Source organism: Schistocerca piceifrons, chromosome 2 (assembly GCF_021461385.2).
Source record: "Schistocerca piceifrons isolate TAMUIC-IGC-003096 chromosome 2, iqSchPice1.1, whole genome shotgun sequence".
Classification (NCBI taxonomy): domain Eukaryota; kingdom Metazoa; phylum Arthropoda; class Insecta; order Orthoptera; family Acrididae; genus Schistocerca; species Schistocerca piceifrons.
In genome coordinates this window covers 330,543,676-330,560,346 of record NC_060139.1, presented here as the reverse complement: position 1 = coordinate 330,560,346, position 16,671 = coordinate 330,543,676, and the positions used below count along the sequence as shown (strand labels likewise).

The following is a 16,671-nucleotide window of genomic DNA, read 5'->3' as shown; positions in this document are numbered from 1 at the left end:
TAATTGCTTCAATTATTTTTGAGAATGCTGACAGCAGGGAAATGAGCCGGTAATTGTCTATATCTTCTGCACTACCTTTCTTAGGCAAAGGTACAAACAACTCTTGCCTGTTTTAACTGCTCTGGAAATGTCCCTGATGTGAAGGAGTGATTTATTATATTAGTTAAGGGGCCTTGTATAATCCCTATGCGATGTTTCAGCACACACATTGGTCTTCATCTAAGCCTACCGACTTTTTATTCTTTTAGTAGTTGAATTGTTTTATTGACTTCATTCTCTGAGGTTGGTAGTGACATCATTGTATTTAGTGCAACATTATTTACAGGTGTTATATTTGTTTTGGGGAATTTTTGCTGTAATGTCTCTACCACACTTGAAAAATACTCGTTTACATAGTTTGCTAAGTGCTGAGGATCACTTATTATCTTATCACCCTCCTTTAGCAGTATGTTATTCTGCATTTGTTTGCCTCTCCCTGTTTCCTCATATATAACATCCCAGACTGCTTTGCCTTTATTCTCTGCATTATATATTATTTTGTCATTAAATGACTTTTTTGCAGCAACCAGCACCTTGCTATAGATCTTTTTATATCTATGATAGAAATTTAAGAATTTTGGATCTTTGTGAATCTTTTTTGTGGAACTGAGCTGTTGATGTGTTAGGGAGGACATCTTAATACCTGCTGTTATCCATCTGTTTTTGTAAGATGTTGATACAGACATGCATACTTTTGCAAATGCCTTTGCAAAGTTCAATTTATACAATGTTGTGAATTTAGAGAATTTCTTATTCACGTTGGTTTCCTTATACACTTCATCGCACCTTTGTTTTCCTAGTTCTTTTGAAAAACCTTTTATTTTGGTTTCTGATAGTTGTCATTTTTAGGCTTGTAGTTCAGGGAATGATTTGATGCCTGATTTTACTGTTGTTATTTGACAGAGATGTCAAATTCATAAATTCATAAAGTTATGTGTAATGTTGGATATATTATACTCATCATTGTTATTACTTTTTTGTATAATATTTTTTTATCAAACCCCTACTCTGTTTTAGCTGAGTTATTCTTCAATGTATTAAATGTATTGTATAACAGGTACTATCTTGCCACGTTTCAAATCACATTGATATATCTGAAGTTCCATAACACCTAGGAGACTAAGTTCTGCTGCAGAGGCAGACAATTCAAACCTCTGGAGCCCCTTCAGATGTTGGGAGAGTTGGGTGTGATGCACTTGATAGCTCTCATGCTGTAAAAGATATTTCAGCCATTTATCCATTGATAGTGGAGACAATGAAATCTGTATTGTCAAATACGTACTGACAACATGTCACTCTTGGGATTGACTCTTCAGTGTGGCAGACAGTTGACAGCTCCAGCTGTTGAGCATTTTTACATAATGGCTCACTTAATAACTGCAAGGAAGTACCCATGTAATAAATTGAAAAAGAGTCCACCTTATAAACTTAAGTTCAGTAAAGCCTTTTCGTCTGCTCACATAAGAGAAAAGGACAGGAAACTCTGGGGAGGTAGACTCTGTAAACTGAAAAGAGAGCAGTAGTTGTCGGTGGGGGAAGTTTCCATTCCCAGAAGAACGCTACAGATGCCATTCAGGATGACTGAAGAATCAATTTCCCCTCTACATATTTCTTGATAAATTTATATCCCTTTTTGAACATTGTTTCCCAAAGAAAATTACTAAATGTAACGCCACACACTTTTAAAAGACACCTTGGATTACTATAGGTATGAAAGTGTCTTCAGAAAGAAAAAGAAATCTGTATGAGACTGCAAGAACTAGTAAAGATCCAGAAGTAGTTCTACACTATAAAAATTGTTGTAACATACTGAGAAAAGTTGTATGTTAGAGAAGAAATTAACACCTTTGGCAATAAAATAACATCAGTATGGAATGTTGGTAGAAGGGAGACAGGAAAAGTAACCACTGGAGTGGGTAGTATTACTATAAAGAGAATGAGGCCATCCTAACCAACAGTACACAAGCAGCTAATGTATTTAACAACCATTTCTCAAGTGTAGGAGAAAAGATTGGTGAGAGCAGTGCAAAAGAAAAAGCCAGGCAGTACATGGAGGAGTCAGTTTTGAAAAAAAAAAAATAGTCTGATTAAGTTTCATCTAACAGCCTCTTGTGAAATAAGTGAAATTATAAAATCTTTGAAAAATAAATGTGCTGTTGTAGTAGATGACATCTTTAATAAGATATTAAAACAATATGGGGCAATTACAGCTGATGTTCTGAGTCATATATGTAATGCATCACAAACTCAAGGTATTTTACCAGACAGGTTAAAATATGCCATTGTCAGGCCTCTCTACAAAAAGAGGGACACCACAGATGTCAATAATTATCGGCCAGTATCCTTGCTTAAAGCATTTTCAAAAATCTTCGAGAAAGTAATGTACTCAAGAGTGGTTATCCATCTCAACAGTAATGAGACACTTAGTAAATCACAGTTCAGATTTCAAAAATGCTGTTCCCCTGAGACAGCAATATACAATTCCACTATCCACATAATAGAGTCTTTAAATAGTAAAATGTTACCAATAGGAATTTTCTGTGACTTGTCCAAAGCATTTTATTGTGTGAACCATGACATTATGTTACAGAAATTACAATTCTATGGTATAAATGGAATAGCATATGAGTGGTTTAAGTCATACCTACAGAACAGGAAGCAAAACGTTTCCTTATTTGTGTCAAGTGATTTAAATAAGTTTGCCACTTCATCTAACTGGGGTGAAATTACATTAGGTGTTCTACAGGGTTTAATGATGGGTCCCATTCTGTTCTTGATACATGTGTGACCTCCCTTCCTATCTGAAACAGGAAGCTGAACTGACACTGTTTGCTGATGATACAAGCATCATTATTTATCCAGTAAAAGAAACTCCAATTGAAAATTATACAAATAAGGTCTTTGGAAAAGTCATTAATTGGTTTTCTACAAATGGGCTTACTCTAAACTTTGAAAAAACACAGGACGTCCAATTTTCTGCTGCAAAGAGTACAATTCCTTCAATAAATATAACACATCAACAGAAGCCAGTAGACAGGGTAGAGCATAGTAAGTTTTTGGGTGTACATATAGAAGAGAATCTTAATTGGAAAATTAATATTTTGGATCTTCTGAAGTGACTAGGTTCAGCAACTTTTGCAATCAGAATGATTGCCAATTTTGAGGATACAGAAATTAGTAAGCTAACATACTTTGCATACTTTCACTCTCTGATGTCATTCAGAATAATATTTTGGGGTAACTCAATATTTAGACAAAATGTATTCACTGCTCAAAAGAAAGTGATTAGAATAATGTGTGGGGTTCATAGTCGCTCATCTTGTAGATTGGGAATTCTTACAACAGTCGCACAGTATATTTACTCACTGATGAAATTTGTTCTCAACAACATGGACCAGTTTGAAAACAACAGTGACATTCATGAATATAATACCAGAAAAAAGAAAGACTTACCCTATCCTTTACTCAACCTATCTTTAGCACAGAAAGGGGTAAATATGCTGCTATAAAAGTTTTTGACAAATTGATAGATGAAATAAAATGTCTGACAGACAGCAGCAATAGCTTCAAAAATAAATTGAAATCATATCTCCTTGACAACTCCTTCTATACCATAGATGAATTCTTGAATAGGTATAAATAAATCTATAAATATAGTATATGCATTTTGTGCCATGTAAGGGAATGGGGTTAGTAATAGAAATATTAATCTTTAACTCTGTATTGTTATATATATATATATATATATATATATATATATATATATATATATATATATATTAAAAATCTTGTTTCATATGTGCATTTCTTGTTCACTTGACACATTCCACATCATAAGGGCTACCGTATCATGTGATTGATCAATGGAACATGTAACCAACATATCTCTAATCCATGTAGTGTGAACGCACTTTGTGAAAAATAAACACCCCCAGTTTTGTCTGCATACTGCATCACCAGTGATTCATAAGGCACACCGCAGAGGGCTGTTTTAACTTTGTGAAAAACCCTGCTTCTTGTGACATAGTTGCATCTTGTGTGGTAAGTAGACTGGGGGAAAGTGGGGAATCACCTGCTTGCTCTTCAGTTAGCAAACATATGAAGAAAGTGCCTGGCCACAACTCAGCGACCTTAGTTCCGTCATTCGTGCCTGTACCTTCTACACCCTCCCCCCCCCCCCCACCCCTCCACCTATTCATCCTCTTACACACCCAGAACACAGTTTATCCCTTAATAAGGCTCTAAGGCATGTAGACGTGGTACACGCATTTTCTTCTTAACCCCTTCATTTAACAAGAAACATTAATTTATGCTATTAAAACACGTTTTTAATAATTTGCGATTTTTCCATCCCCTATAACACTGAAAGTAAAACAGTCTTAGAGAAAAAATGAATAGAGTCCTTTTACAGGAAATTTAACGTAATTTAATTTTGTATGAGGGAAATATTTTCGCTAGAACATGTGTTTTTAGAGTTATTCAGGGAAAACATCCGCATTCTAATACCCAGCGATTGGGATTTTAAATATGTTGTTCATGGCATTCCCTCCTGCTGCAGTTCAAAAATTTGCGGCTACTGCAATTTGTCCCCTATTTTACCCTTTTTGATCTTCTTTGACTGGGCTACTATCTGAAAACCCATGAAGATACTATTGCAATATATGGAACGTTGGTTAATACATTCCAGCTAGAGGGCTGTAAGAAATTTCGAAACTTTGTGAGAATGGTTGGTAATCACAGTTTTGTGCTTTACATTGCATTTTTCTTAATGTTATTAAGTGGTCACTTCCGAGCAGTCGTCTCCGACCATCCTCGCCATCTTCCTCTACCTTACTCTGCTTGTGTGATAGAAAGAGCAGATTATTTCAGTGAATTTCTTTACATGTGGATGTATCTGTTTGCATCCACTGACTGCTTAAAGACCACATGGAATATAAAATAGTTCCAAAATTACCTTACTGTGATACACTAGGTTTTCTGCGTCTACTAGCATATTCTCCTCCTGATATGCACGCATCTGCAGTGCTATGGCGTTTCAGTTCTCCGTAATAAATTGGTTATTAACGTAACTGACACACTCGTGACTTGGTTTTAAGGTGATTTACACACTGGCATGTCAGGTACACCTACCATGAGTAGTAAATTCAGAAAAGAAAGTCGTTCATATGAAAGAAGCCTGATAGCCTATACAGTGTGAAGCATAGTTCCACAGGCAGCATTGGAGTTCTGTTCGGCCACGGTGACAGTTGTGACTGATAACCATGTCATGCTGCTCATTTACGAAATTAGATGCTAGTGACGCTCGGTTCGTGATACACTCTCCCCTGAAGAAACACTAGGGTAGAGTCTATTTATCCTCCACTCAAAGTGGAGTGACTACAAATGATAGTCTAAATGTGTACTTATATAAACAACGAAATATGTTGCAAATTTGTATGAAACTGTAATATTATGAAAGAGGCGAATGCTTTCAGTTCTAGCACAGTGTTGTGCCGGTTTCTCGGAAGCTATGACTGCACAAGTTTCCGTTCCACTTCTTGTGGATCGGTATTTCGACGTAGTTGGAAAACATAGAGGCAAGTAGAAGTCCTCATGGTCATGGCGACAGATTTTTCTGCCTAGCTGAGCAGCTCGTAAGAAGTTACACTCAGAATATTCATCGTTTGCTGATTATTAATTGGGGTATTTTCCCAAAGAACAGGGAGACATTTTTCGCAAATTCTTGACTGATTAACTCCTGATGAGATATTAAAATTACGTGGTACTTCTTCACGTTTAGGCTCACATTTTTGCTCATCTGGTCGCTGAAAACTGGCCTTCATTGTGGTGGACCATGGTAGTATTAATATCTTCAGGAAAGCTTCAAATCATCGTTGTAGACATGGTATTTTTAGGAGGAGCTGTCAACATACAAGCACGACAATACACAAAGGAATGACGCCTGTCCTGGGAGAACACGCTTCCGATTAGATTTTTCTTTCTCACACACAACACATTGCTTTCAGTTTCAAAAGTAGCACTCAGATAACTTCTGCACACAACCTGAAAATTTTAGCTGTCTCATTTCTGTATCTCGGAACTGGCAATATAAAATGCTTTGGTAAAATCTCGTAGGCTTAATATGTTGACATCAATGTCGTTTATGGAATATTTTCATAGCTTTGTCTGAGCTGTATTGTATCGATAATGGATGCCTCACAAAATGGAAACGACAGTGAAAATGCGATGAAGCTCTATATACATGTGTTGGGCAGTGTCTCCAGTAAGCCTGTCGACTGCGACACGTAGCTCTTCTCAGATCTGAGCACACAGTGAATACACTCCTGGAAATGGAAAAAAGAACACATTGACACCAGTGTGTCAGACCCACCATACTTGCTCCGGACACTGCGAGAGGGCTGTACAAGCAATGATCACACGCACGGCACAGCGGACACACCAGGAACCGCGGTGTTGGCCGTCGAATGGCGCTAGCTGCGCAGCATTTGTGCACCGCCGCCGTCAGTGTCAGCCAGTTTGCCGTGGCATACGGCGCTCCATCGCAGTCTTTAACACTGGTAGCATGCCGCGACAGCGCGGACGTGAACCGTATGTGCAGTTGACGGACTTTGAGCGAGGGCGTATAGTGGGCATGCGGGAGGCCGGGTGGACCAACGAGTTAAAATTTCATAGAGTGGCTGAGATACTAGTTACAGCGCTCCTAGCGGCAACCAACGCTAACTCGGCCGCCATGTTCTCCTTAGTCAAAACATTAGGAAAGCGTTACTGTTGTTTGTGTTGGAAGTGTGTCAGCTGTTGTGATATTACTGCAATATTTAACTTTTCTAGATGACTTTTTTGTTACAAAATATGAAGTCAACATGCCTGCAGTGTGTTCAGCGTTCAACTGCACAAATCGCAGCGATAAACAACAAATATTTCATATTATAAGTAAGTATATTAGTACCGAAATACGACACACGTTTTTTAATGTTTATTAAAGAGTCATTTGCATTGGAACTGTAATTATGCTTAAGACAAATGCAGGAAGTAATTTATTTATCGTTGATTACAGATTTCCTTTAAAAGATAAGGAAATTACAAAAAGATGGGTTATAAATATGAAGCGAGAAAACTGGTTTCCTACTACAGCCAGTTACCTCTGTTCAGCTCATTTTGATGAGAAATATATGTACCACACAAATGTCCAGAGGCGCCTTTTGTCAAAACCAGTACCTACTATCTTTAACTTTCCACCACATTTACAAAAGCAAGATAAAGTATTACGACCACAACCCAGAAAGCGATCTTTCGACAATTTGCAAGATAGTGCTATTACAGTGACATCATTAGCACAAAGTAATTCAATAATTTAATTTTACTCCATGTTCTTATTACTTTGAATTACATACTTTCTATTATAATCTTATGGTGTAACTCTGTTATAAACTTATGATGTAACTACATTCTTTCAGTGCCTGTCGGACCCACATCTGTTTCTGCTGACCACAATTACTGTCTACCAAGCCCTAAGAAGTTGAAAACACAATATAACAGAGTACAAGCAGAGAATGTGCGACTAAAGAAGCGGATAAAGCAAATGAAGCAACTTAGTGTACGACACAAAAGAAGAATAGTGCAGTTACAGACTTTAGTTGCTGGTTTGAGAAGAAGGCTATGTAGTTCAGTTTCTGATATGTTAAACAGTGAACATGTAGTTGGTTTGTTGAAGGAGCTATTGGAACTTCAGTGCAGTGCTAAAGTATGCCATTATTCTCAGCAAATAAGGAAATTTGCCCTGACCCTACACTTTTATTCTGCCAAGGCATACAGCTACTTACGAAAATTTGTGAAATTACCCCACCCAAGAACGCTTCGACTTTGTTATTGAATTACTATGCTTGTGTTAACTACTTGTAAGACATATTTCAAATAAATTCTCGTTCACAGTGTACTGGTTTTTGAGGCTTTGACTGTTTACTTTGAAATAGCGACAAAAATATCGCATTTCTGCGCCCGTTACTGTTTCTAATAGTTACCCACAGCATGTTTAGAAGTTTCACCGTAATATTCTGGTGGTACCTGCTCTAATTGCATTAATTTATGGGCAACAAGTAACGTTATAGTGGATTGACAGACTTATTTGAGTTGTCTTGTAGTGTTATCTACATCTAAAAGTTTAGCCATATTTCGACAAAAACATCCCTTTTTGCTGTCAGTGTACACTGAAATCACTGCTGTCTATTGCTTGTTCTAGAAAAAATAAAGCTAGTATGGGCTATTTCAAGTAAGTCAAACGCAGTTACAAGGGGGCGGGACACAGCAGACGAATGCCTTGACTAAAGAAAACATGGCGGCCAGAACTTCAATTTGCTTCAAACATGGCGGACCTATAGCCACTCTATGAAATTTTAACTCGTTGGGGTGGACGTACCGCCGAATTGCTCAACACGTGGGGCGTGAGGTCTCCACAGTACATCGATGTTGTCGCCAGTGGTCGGCGGAAGGTGCACGTGCCCGTCGACCTGGGACCGGACCGCAGTGACACACGGATGCACGCCAAGACCGTAGGATCCTACGCAGTGCCGTAGGGGACCGCACCGCCACTTCCCAGCAAATTAGGGACACTGTTGCTCCTGGGGTATTGGCGAGGACCATTCGCAACCGTCTCCATGAAGCTGGGCTACGGTCCCGCACACCGTTAGGCCGTCTTCCGCTCACACCCCAACATCGTGCAGCCCGCCTCCAGTGGTGTCGCGACAGGCGTGAATGGAGGGACGAATGGAGACGTGTCGTCTTCAGCGATGAGTGTCGCTTCTGCCTTGGTGCCAATGATGGTCGTATGCGTGTTTGGCGCCGTGCAGGTGAGCGCCATAATCAGGACTGCATACGACCGAGGCACACAGGGCCAACACCGGGCATCATGGTGTGGGGAGCGATCTCCTACACTGGCCGTACACCACTGGTGATCGTCGAGGGGACACTGAATAGTGCACGGTACATCCAAACCGTCATCGAACCCATCGTTCTACCATTCCTAGACCGGCAAGGGAACTTGCTGTTCCAACAGGACAATGCACATCCGCATGTATCCCGTGCCACCCAACGTGCTCTAGAAGGTGTTAGTCAACTACCCTGGCCAGCAAGATCTCCGGATCTGTCCCCCATTGAGCATGTTTGGGACTGGATGAAGCGTCGTCTCACGCGGCTGCACGTCCAGCACGAACGCTGGTCCAACTGAGGCGCCAGGTGGAAATGGCATGGCAAGCCGTTCCACAGGACTACATCCAGCATCTCTACGATCGTCTCCATGGGAGAATAGCAGCCTGCATTGCTGCGAAAGGTGGATATACACTGTACTAGTGCCGACATTGTGCATGCTCTGTTGCCTGTGTCTATGTGCCTGTGGTTCTGTCAGTGTGATCATGTGATGTATCTGACCCCAGGAATGTGTCAATAAAGTTTCCCCTTCCTGGGACAATGAATTCACGGTGTTCTTATTTCAATTTCCAGGAGTGTATATAAAGATGCCTAAAAAATAGCGTCTCCCGCCAAGTATGGGTGGTCACTGCGAGATTGCGCGTGATTTCATGCAAGCCCGCATAACGCACCTATCATGCATTTCCTTCCTCATAACAATTCTCAGCCGCGCACTGCAGGGGCAACGAGGACGCAACTGCAGCGTTTACGATGGGGAGTGTTTGATCATCCATCTTCTGGCCCGGACATGGCTCCCTCTGATGCTCAACTCTGCTCACATGAACGGCTGGCTGTGAAGACAACATTCTCGCACAGGCAACGAGCTCCATACCAGAGTAGACTGGTAGAAAGACAGCTGCCTTCTATGACGAGGATATTAGAAAGTTAATACAATGCTACGATAAATGTCTTAAGTCGGAGCGGCAACTATGCAAAGACGTAGGTGGTAGTTGGAGGAAACTGCTGCAAATAAAACACTTTTGATTTCCACTGTAGTTTCCATTGCGACCGATCGACCTTACTTTCCGAATAGCCGTCGTAGTAAAGGTTTTCATTTTTTGCAGAGGGAAGACTGCGGAAGAGGCAGTGCGAGACATCGTGGAGCAGCAAATACCGTCGATAAAGAAACTGGTGGACGCAGGGGAGCTGGCTGTCGAAAACATCGATGTCTTCTGCGAGAAAGGCGTCTTCAGTACCGACCAGGCGAGGGCCATCCTAGAGAAGGGCAAAGAGGCCGGCATGCGTCCCAACTTCCACGGCGATGAGCTCAACCCGATGGGCTGTGCACAGGTGTGGTTACCGACACAGTTAATTAATGTGCTTTGTTTAGTGTCATATTAAGCACTAGCGCTACACTGGTTCAGTATACAGGATGATCCATAGGTTCTACCAGATTGAGGGAATAACTGAATATCAAAACTATTAAAGCATATAAGAATGAATCCGTTGGGCCCAGTGGTCTAATGATAAAGCACCTGTTTGGAAACTGAAATTTCGGAGGATTGCATTCTGGGCCTTCAGCTCTCAGTGATGTGAAGTTTTCAATGAACGACGTGTCACTTAAACTTGAGGTCCCTTTCACTGGTAAGGTTTCTGGGGACACACAAGTCACCGAAGTAGCGTCCAATTGAAAGACACACCAGGCCGTTCAGCAAACGGAATAATTACACTGAGGTGAAAAAGTCATGGAATAGTGATACACACATACACAGATGGCGGTAGTATCGTGTACACAAGGTATAAAAGGATACTGCATTGGCGGAGCTGTGTTTTATACTCAGGTCATTCATGTAAAAAGCTTTCTGGTTTGATTATGGCCGCACGACGGGAATTAAGACGTTGAATGCGGAATGGAAGTTGGAGCCAGACGCATGGCACATTCCAATTCGGAAATCGTTTGGGAATCCAATATTCCACTATCCACAGTGCCCAAAAGTGGGTCGAAAGTACCAAATTTCAGACATTACCTCTCTTCACAGACAACACGCTGGCTGACAGTCTTCACTTAACGACTGACATCAGTAACGATTGCGTAGAGTTGTCAATGTTAACAGACAAGCAACACTGCATGAAACAACCACAGAAATCAATGCGGGACGACAAACGTATCTGTTAGGACAGTACGGCTAAATATGGTATTATCCAGCTATAGTAGCAGACGACCAATGCGAGTGCCTTTACTAACGGCACGATATGGCCTGCAGCGCCTCTTCTGGGCTCGTGACCATTTAGGTTGTATCCTAGACGACTGGAAAACTGTAGCCTGGTCAGATGAGCCCCGATTTCAGTTGGTAAGAGCTGATGGTAGGATTTGTGTGAGGCGCAGATCCCATGCTGCCATGGACCCAAGTTGTCAACAAGGCACTGTGCAAGCTGGTGGTGGCTCCATAATGGTGTGGACTGTGTTTATGTGGAATGGTCCTTCGGAGATCGTTAGGGAATTCAATATTCCACGATCCACAGTGCCAAAAGAGTGTCGAGAATACCAAATTTCAGACATTACCACTCATCACGGACAACGCGTGGACTGCAAATGGCCATGTTCGGCTGTATGGACCCATTTGCAGCCATTAATGGACTTCATGTTCCCAAACAACGAATTTTTATGAATGACAACACGCCTTCTCACCGGGCCACAATTGTTGGCGATTGGTTTGAAGAACATTCTGGACTATTAGAGTGAATGATTTGGCCACCCAGTCGGCCGGGATGAATTCCAGAGAATGCCTATGGGACTTAAGCGAGAGGTCAGTTCCTGCACAAAATCCTGCACCGACAGCACTTTCACAATTATGGATGGCTGTAGGGGCAGAATGGCTCAATATTTCTGCTGGGAACATCCAACGACTTTTTAAATCCGTGTCACGTCGTGTTGCTGCACTACGGCAGGCGAAAGGAGGTCCGACACGTTATTAGGAGGTATCCTATGCCTTTTCTCACCTCAGCGTTTTACAAGAACGACAAAGGAAATAACATTAGCCTCGTAATTTCTACTTATGGGTTGTGGTTTAAGGCATGTTTCCGTATCTAACATTTTGCCTCCTAAAGACCATGATCTGGTCGTGACGACATCTCGCCGCTGCCGAGTGGCCGACCAAAGACCACGCAGTCACCTGTTATGAAGCTTGTACTGCACACAAGTTAGCATCGTTTGCTTTATTCACTGCTGTAGCCCACTACTTGTCAAACTTGACTCCTCCTTCTTTTCAATTAAAGTTGTTATGTATTTTTTTAAATTTCTATGCTTATAAAACATAAATCACCAAAAATGTAAATGTCAGCTGTGAAAAGTAGCCTTTTTTGAAGATTAATTTGTCTCGTTCACTTGCTTACTACCCGTGGTCAGTGACTCCATACATCATGCGCCGTTTTACGATTTCCAGTGTCACTTTGCACTTCGCAGGGCCCGTACAAGTGAAACAGTGCTCTGAGCAATACCAAACTCCTGTCTTACACTCGTGACATTCAAGGACGTGACCAAGATTTTGTCAAAGAAGAAGTGTGGGAGGAATTCGTTAAAGAGGATCTTAAAAAGGCATGTTTTTCATTTATTCTGAAAATTTCCCTAAAGAACGATAAACCGTTTTATTCGACAATGGCCGGTGTGGCCGAGCGGTTCAAGGCGCTTCAGTCTGGAACCGCGCGACCTCTACGGTCGCAGGTTCGAATCCTGCCTCAGGCATGGATGTGTGTATGTCCTTAAGTTAGTTAGGTTTAAGTAGTTCTAAGTTCTAAGGGACTGATGACCTCTGATGTTAAGTCCCATAGTGCTCATAATCCAAATTCTCTACGTTTAGGCTCATGTATTTGTCTGCTGGGACACACTTTAATGCAGAAAATTGTCTTTCTTACATTGTAAGAAGTGGTAGATTCATATTTAAATAAGAAAATTTGGGAAAGTGTAAGGCTGAATAATTCCATATCCTTTGTACTTTCCCCACCAAAAATTGTTTTAGCTTCTCTGTTGAACAAAGATATCTTTACTCCAAAAACTGTAATAATCACGGTGTCGCAAAAAGTAAGCGCTCGAGCATTCCTAATCACTTCTTCCGCTTAAATCAAAACTGAAAAAGAAGAGTATAAAATGACCTGGGAGGGTGGGAATTATTCAGCCTTACACTTTCCCAAATTTTCGTATTTAAGTATTCTTTCTTACAATGTAAGAAAGATAATTTTCTGCATTAAAGAATGTCCCAGCAGACAAATACATGAGCCTAAACGTAGAGAATTTGGATTATTATTTATTTATTATGTGCCTTTTAATGCTGGGAGTCTCCGAAGAGACACTCGGCTCCCCTTCTATGCAGCTATTTTCATCTAACCAAAGGGGCTACACCTTTAAGGGAAATGGAATCTGCCAGGGAAGAAAGGTATTCGGAAGGAATTGGTTGTAGCCTATAGTAAGCTACCAACCCTGGTATTTACCTAAACTGACAATGGGAAACCACAGAAGATCATTTTCAAACCACTTCGCCTCCAGAATCCAAGGATTGCTAGCTCAGCAGCTGAACGCGCAGAGCTACCTCAAGTCAGTGGAGAATTTGGAAAAACTGGTTGTTGTACACTGTTTTAAAATAAAATGCATCACAACAAAAGATTGAATTCCGACATTGCATATTTTCCCTTTAGTTGCGCATGTTTCATCATTTAATAGTGCACGAATGCATGCGTATTTTAAGATTTAATTGTGCATGGAGTTGCTGGCTTCAGTTATTATACACTAAAGAGCCATGAAACTGGTACACCTGCCTAATGTCGTGTAGGTCCCCGCGAGCACGCAGATGTGCCGCAACACGACGTGGCATGGACTCGACTAATATCTGAAGTAGTGTTGGAGGGAATTGACACCATGAATCCTGAGGGCTGTCCATAAATCCGTAAGAGTGTACGGGATGGAGATCTCTTCTGAACAGCACGTTGCAAGGCATCCCAGATATGCTCAATAATGTTCATGCCTGGGGAGTTTGGTGGCCAGCGGAAGTGTTTAAACTCAGCAGAATGTTCCTGGAGCCACTACGTAGCAATTCTGGACGTGCGGGGTGTCGCATTGTCCTGTTGGAATTGTCCAAGTCCGTTGGAATGCTCAATGGACATGAATGGATGCAGGTGATCAGACAGGATGCTTATGGACAGTCGTGGGCAAAACGAGCGAGACCAGTCGCCTTTTCGTTATGCTGATCTGCACAGCTTTAAAGTCTGCTACACAGCATAACAGGCAAGGCGACGAAGTGCTACCAACATGGGGTGAAATTGAAAAACCATCCGAACCTTGTCAGACAGTTTTGAATCGTGTGTAAGACTATATTAATGCTGATTAGTGTGTCCAACACAACACGTAAATATAAGATATAAATGAAAGAAGAAACGCTAATTAATATGAACTGTACTAATAAAAATTAATTTCAGCTTATCGAGATAACATAACTGTTCTGTAAGACAAAGTACCCCAGATCGTTACGAATTAGCAAAATATTATGCGCATTTGGCTGCGAAACGGTCTGTGTCAACGTTCAGACCAGTCATACTGGATTACCGTTGCTGACCTACCATGAAAGTGTCGAAATTTAGCAATGCATGAAGATTCATAATGAAATTCAGCTAAAAATCATTCAGTGTCACACTTAAGTCAATTCAATTGTTGACTGAAGCGGAAAAAGTAGGCAGCAACAAGTATGAAATTTTACAAGAGTTTCATATTAACATCCACAGGGCGCCAGTACAGAATAAAGGTAGCAACAAAAAGTATTGGGGGCGCGAGAATTTCTTAAAATTGCTTTACTGATATTCTATCTGCCTCCATCGAGATTAAAACCGAAAACAGACCACACCTCCCTTGCAGTAGTAAACACCTTTCACTACGCTAGCAGACAACCCAGGTAAACAGCCCTCTATTATTACCCCAGACATGAATAATCCGGCAATTTCGCAATGAAAATTGCAAAATGATCTGCAGTTTCTGTAGCATAGAGCTTATGTGACAATCATTCGGGATGTTAATCGAAATAACAAAATACTGTTTTTAGCAAGTAAATTTAGTAGGATAATTCTGCACCACCCCAGGAAATAAACGGCGATATAGCTGCCAAACGTATCCTACAATGTTTCGAATTCTCCATTACTTCTAAAACGCGGTGGCATTAAAACTGGGATCTAATTTACCACGTGTATAGGCAAATGGATTTTATTTGCATTCCTGTAAACGTGATTTGGATCGAAAGCGTAGCTACGATTAATATGCTGATGTGTCGACTGTAACTAGAACATTTGAATAAAGAGTAGGGAGAATTATTTATACGGCCCTCATCTTCAGTAACTGTCGTAGCTAGTTTCATTGTTAGGATTTTGTCACCTAAATCGGTAAAATTGGAACCCTACTAGTCTCACTTTCTTGACCGCCTATCTGTCTACCCAACGCTTAAAACCCTTTTACCTCGAGCACGGGTTTCGCACTTCCTGCGGTATACGGTCCCTTGGTGGTGTAAAAAAGTGAGCTTCTATGTCAACGCAATCTAAAGATACGGCCGTTTATGTAAAGAAAATTTACGTGAAAGATCAAAAAATGGCTCTAAGAACTATGCGACCAAACTGCTTAGGTCATCAGTCCCCTAAACCTAGAACTACGTAAACCTACCTAACCTAAGTACATCACACACATCCATGCCCGAGGTAGGATTCCAACCTGCGACTGAAGCAGCTGCGAGGTTCGTGACTGAAGCGCCTAGAACCACTCGGCCACCGCACCCGGCAAAACCTTTTTCACCTCATATGTAATGATAATATATACTGTCTAGTGAGGATAAATTGTATTCGCCACCAATCAGATCGTTTGATCACGGAACTTTTACGAAGCTACATTCAAATTTTGTTCGAAGCCGTTTGCAATATCCACTTACAAACACCCTAGGAACGTCGTATGAGATATCCACTCCTGAAGACGCTGGCAGATACTGCAGTACATCTACATCTACATCTACATTGATACTCCGCAAGCCACCCAACGGTGTGTGGCGGAGGGCACTTTACGTGCCACTGTCATTACCTCCCTTTCCTGTTCCAGTCGCGTATGGTTCGCGGGAAGAACGACTGTCTGAAAGCCTCCGTGCGCGCTCTAATCTCTCTAATTTTACATTCGTGATCTCCTCGGGAGGTATAAGTAGGGGGAAGCAATATATTCGATACCTCATCCAGAAACGCACCCTCTCGAAACCTGGCGAGCAAGCTACACCGCGATGCAGAGCGCCTCTCTTGCAGAGTCTGCCACTTGAGTTTATTAAACATCTCCGTAACGCTATCACGGTGACGAAACGCGCCGCTCTTCTTTGGATCTTCTCTATCTCCTCCGTCAGACCGATCTGGTACGGATCCCACACTGATGAGCAATACTCAAGTATAGGTCGAACGAGTGTTTTGTAAGCCACCTCCTTTGTTGATGGACTACATTTTCTAAGCACTCTCCCAATGAATCTCAACCTGGTACCCGCCTTACCAACAATTAATTTTATATGATCATTCCACTTCAAATCGTTCCGCACGCATACTCCCAGATATTTTACAGCAGTAACTGCTACCAGTGTTTGTTCCGCTATCATATAATCATACAATAAAGGATCCTTCTTTCTATGTATTCGCAATACATTACATTTGTCTATGTTAAGGGTCAGTTGCCACTCCCTG

The 16,671-nt window shown here is 41.3% G+C and overlaps 1 protein-coding gene across 1 annotated transcript in view; it reads left to right on the top strand.

Annotated features, from left to right (window-relative positions):
- LOC124776591 (probable imidazolonepropionase) overlaps positions 1-16,671 on the top strand; it is a 182,962-nt gene that overhangs the window by 92,186 nt on the left and 74,105 nt on the right. The window contains exon 6 of the mRNA XM_047251649.1: positions 10,062-10,287. Within this exon, the coding sequence (XP_047107605.1) occupies positions 10,062-10,287 (226 nt within the window). The remainder of the gene's footprint in view (positions 1-10,061; positions 10,288-16,671) is intronic.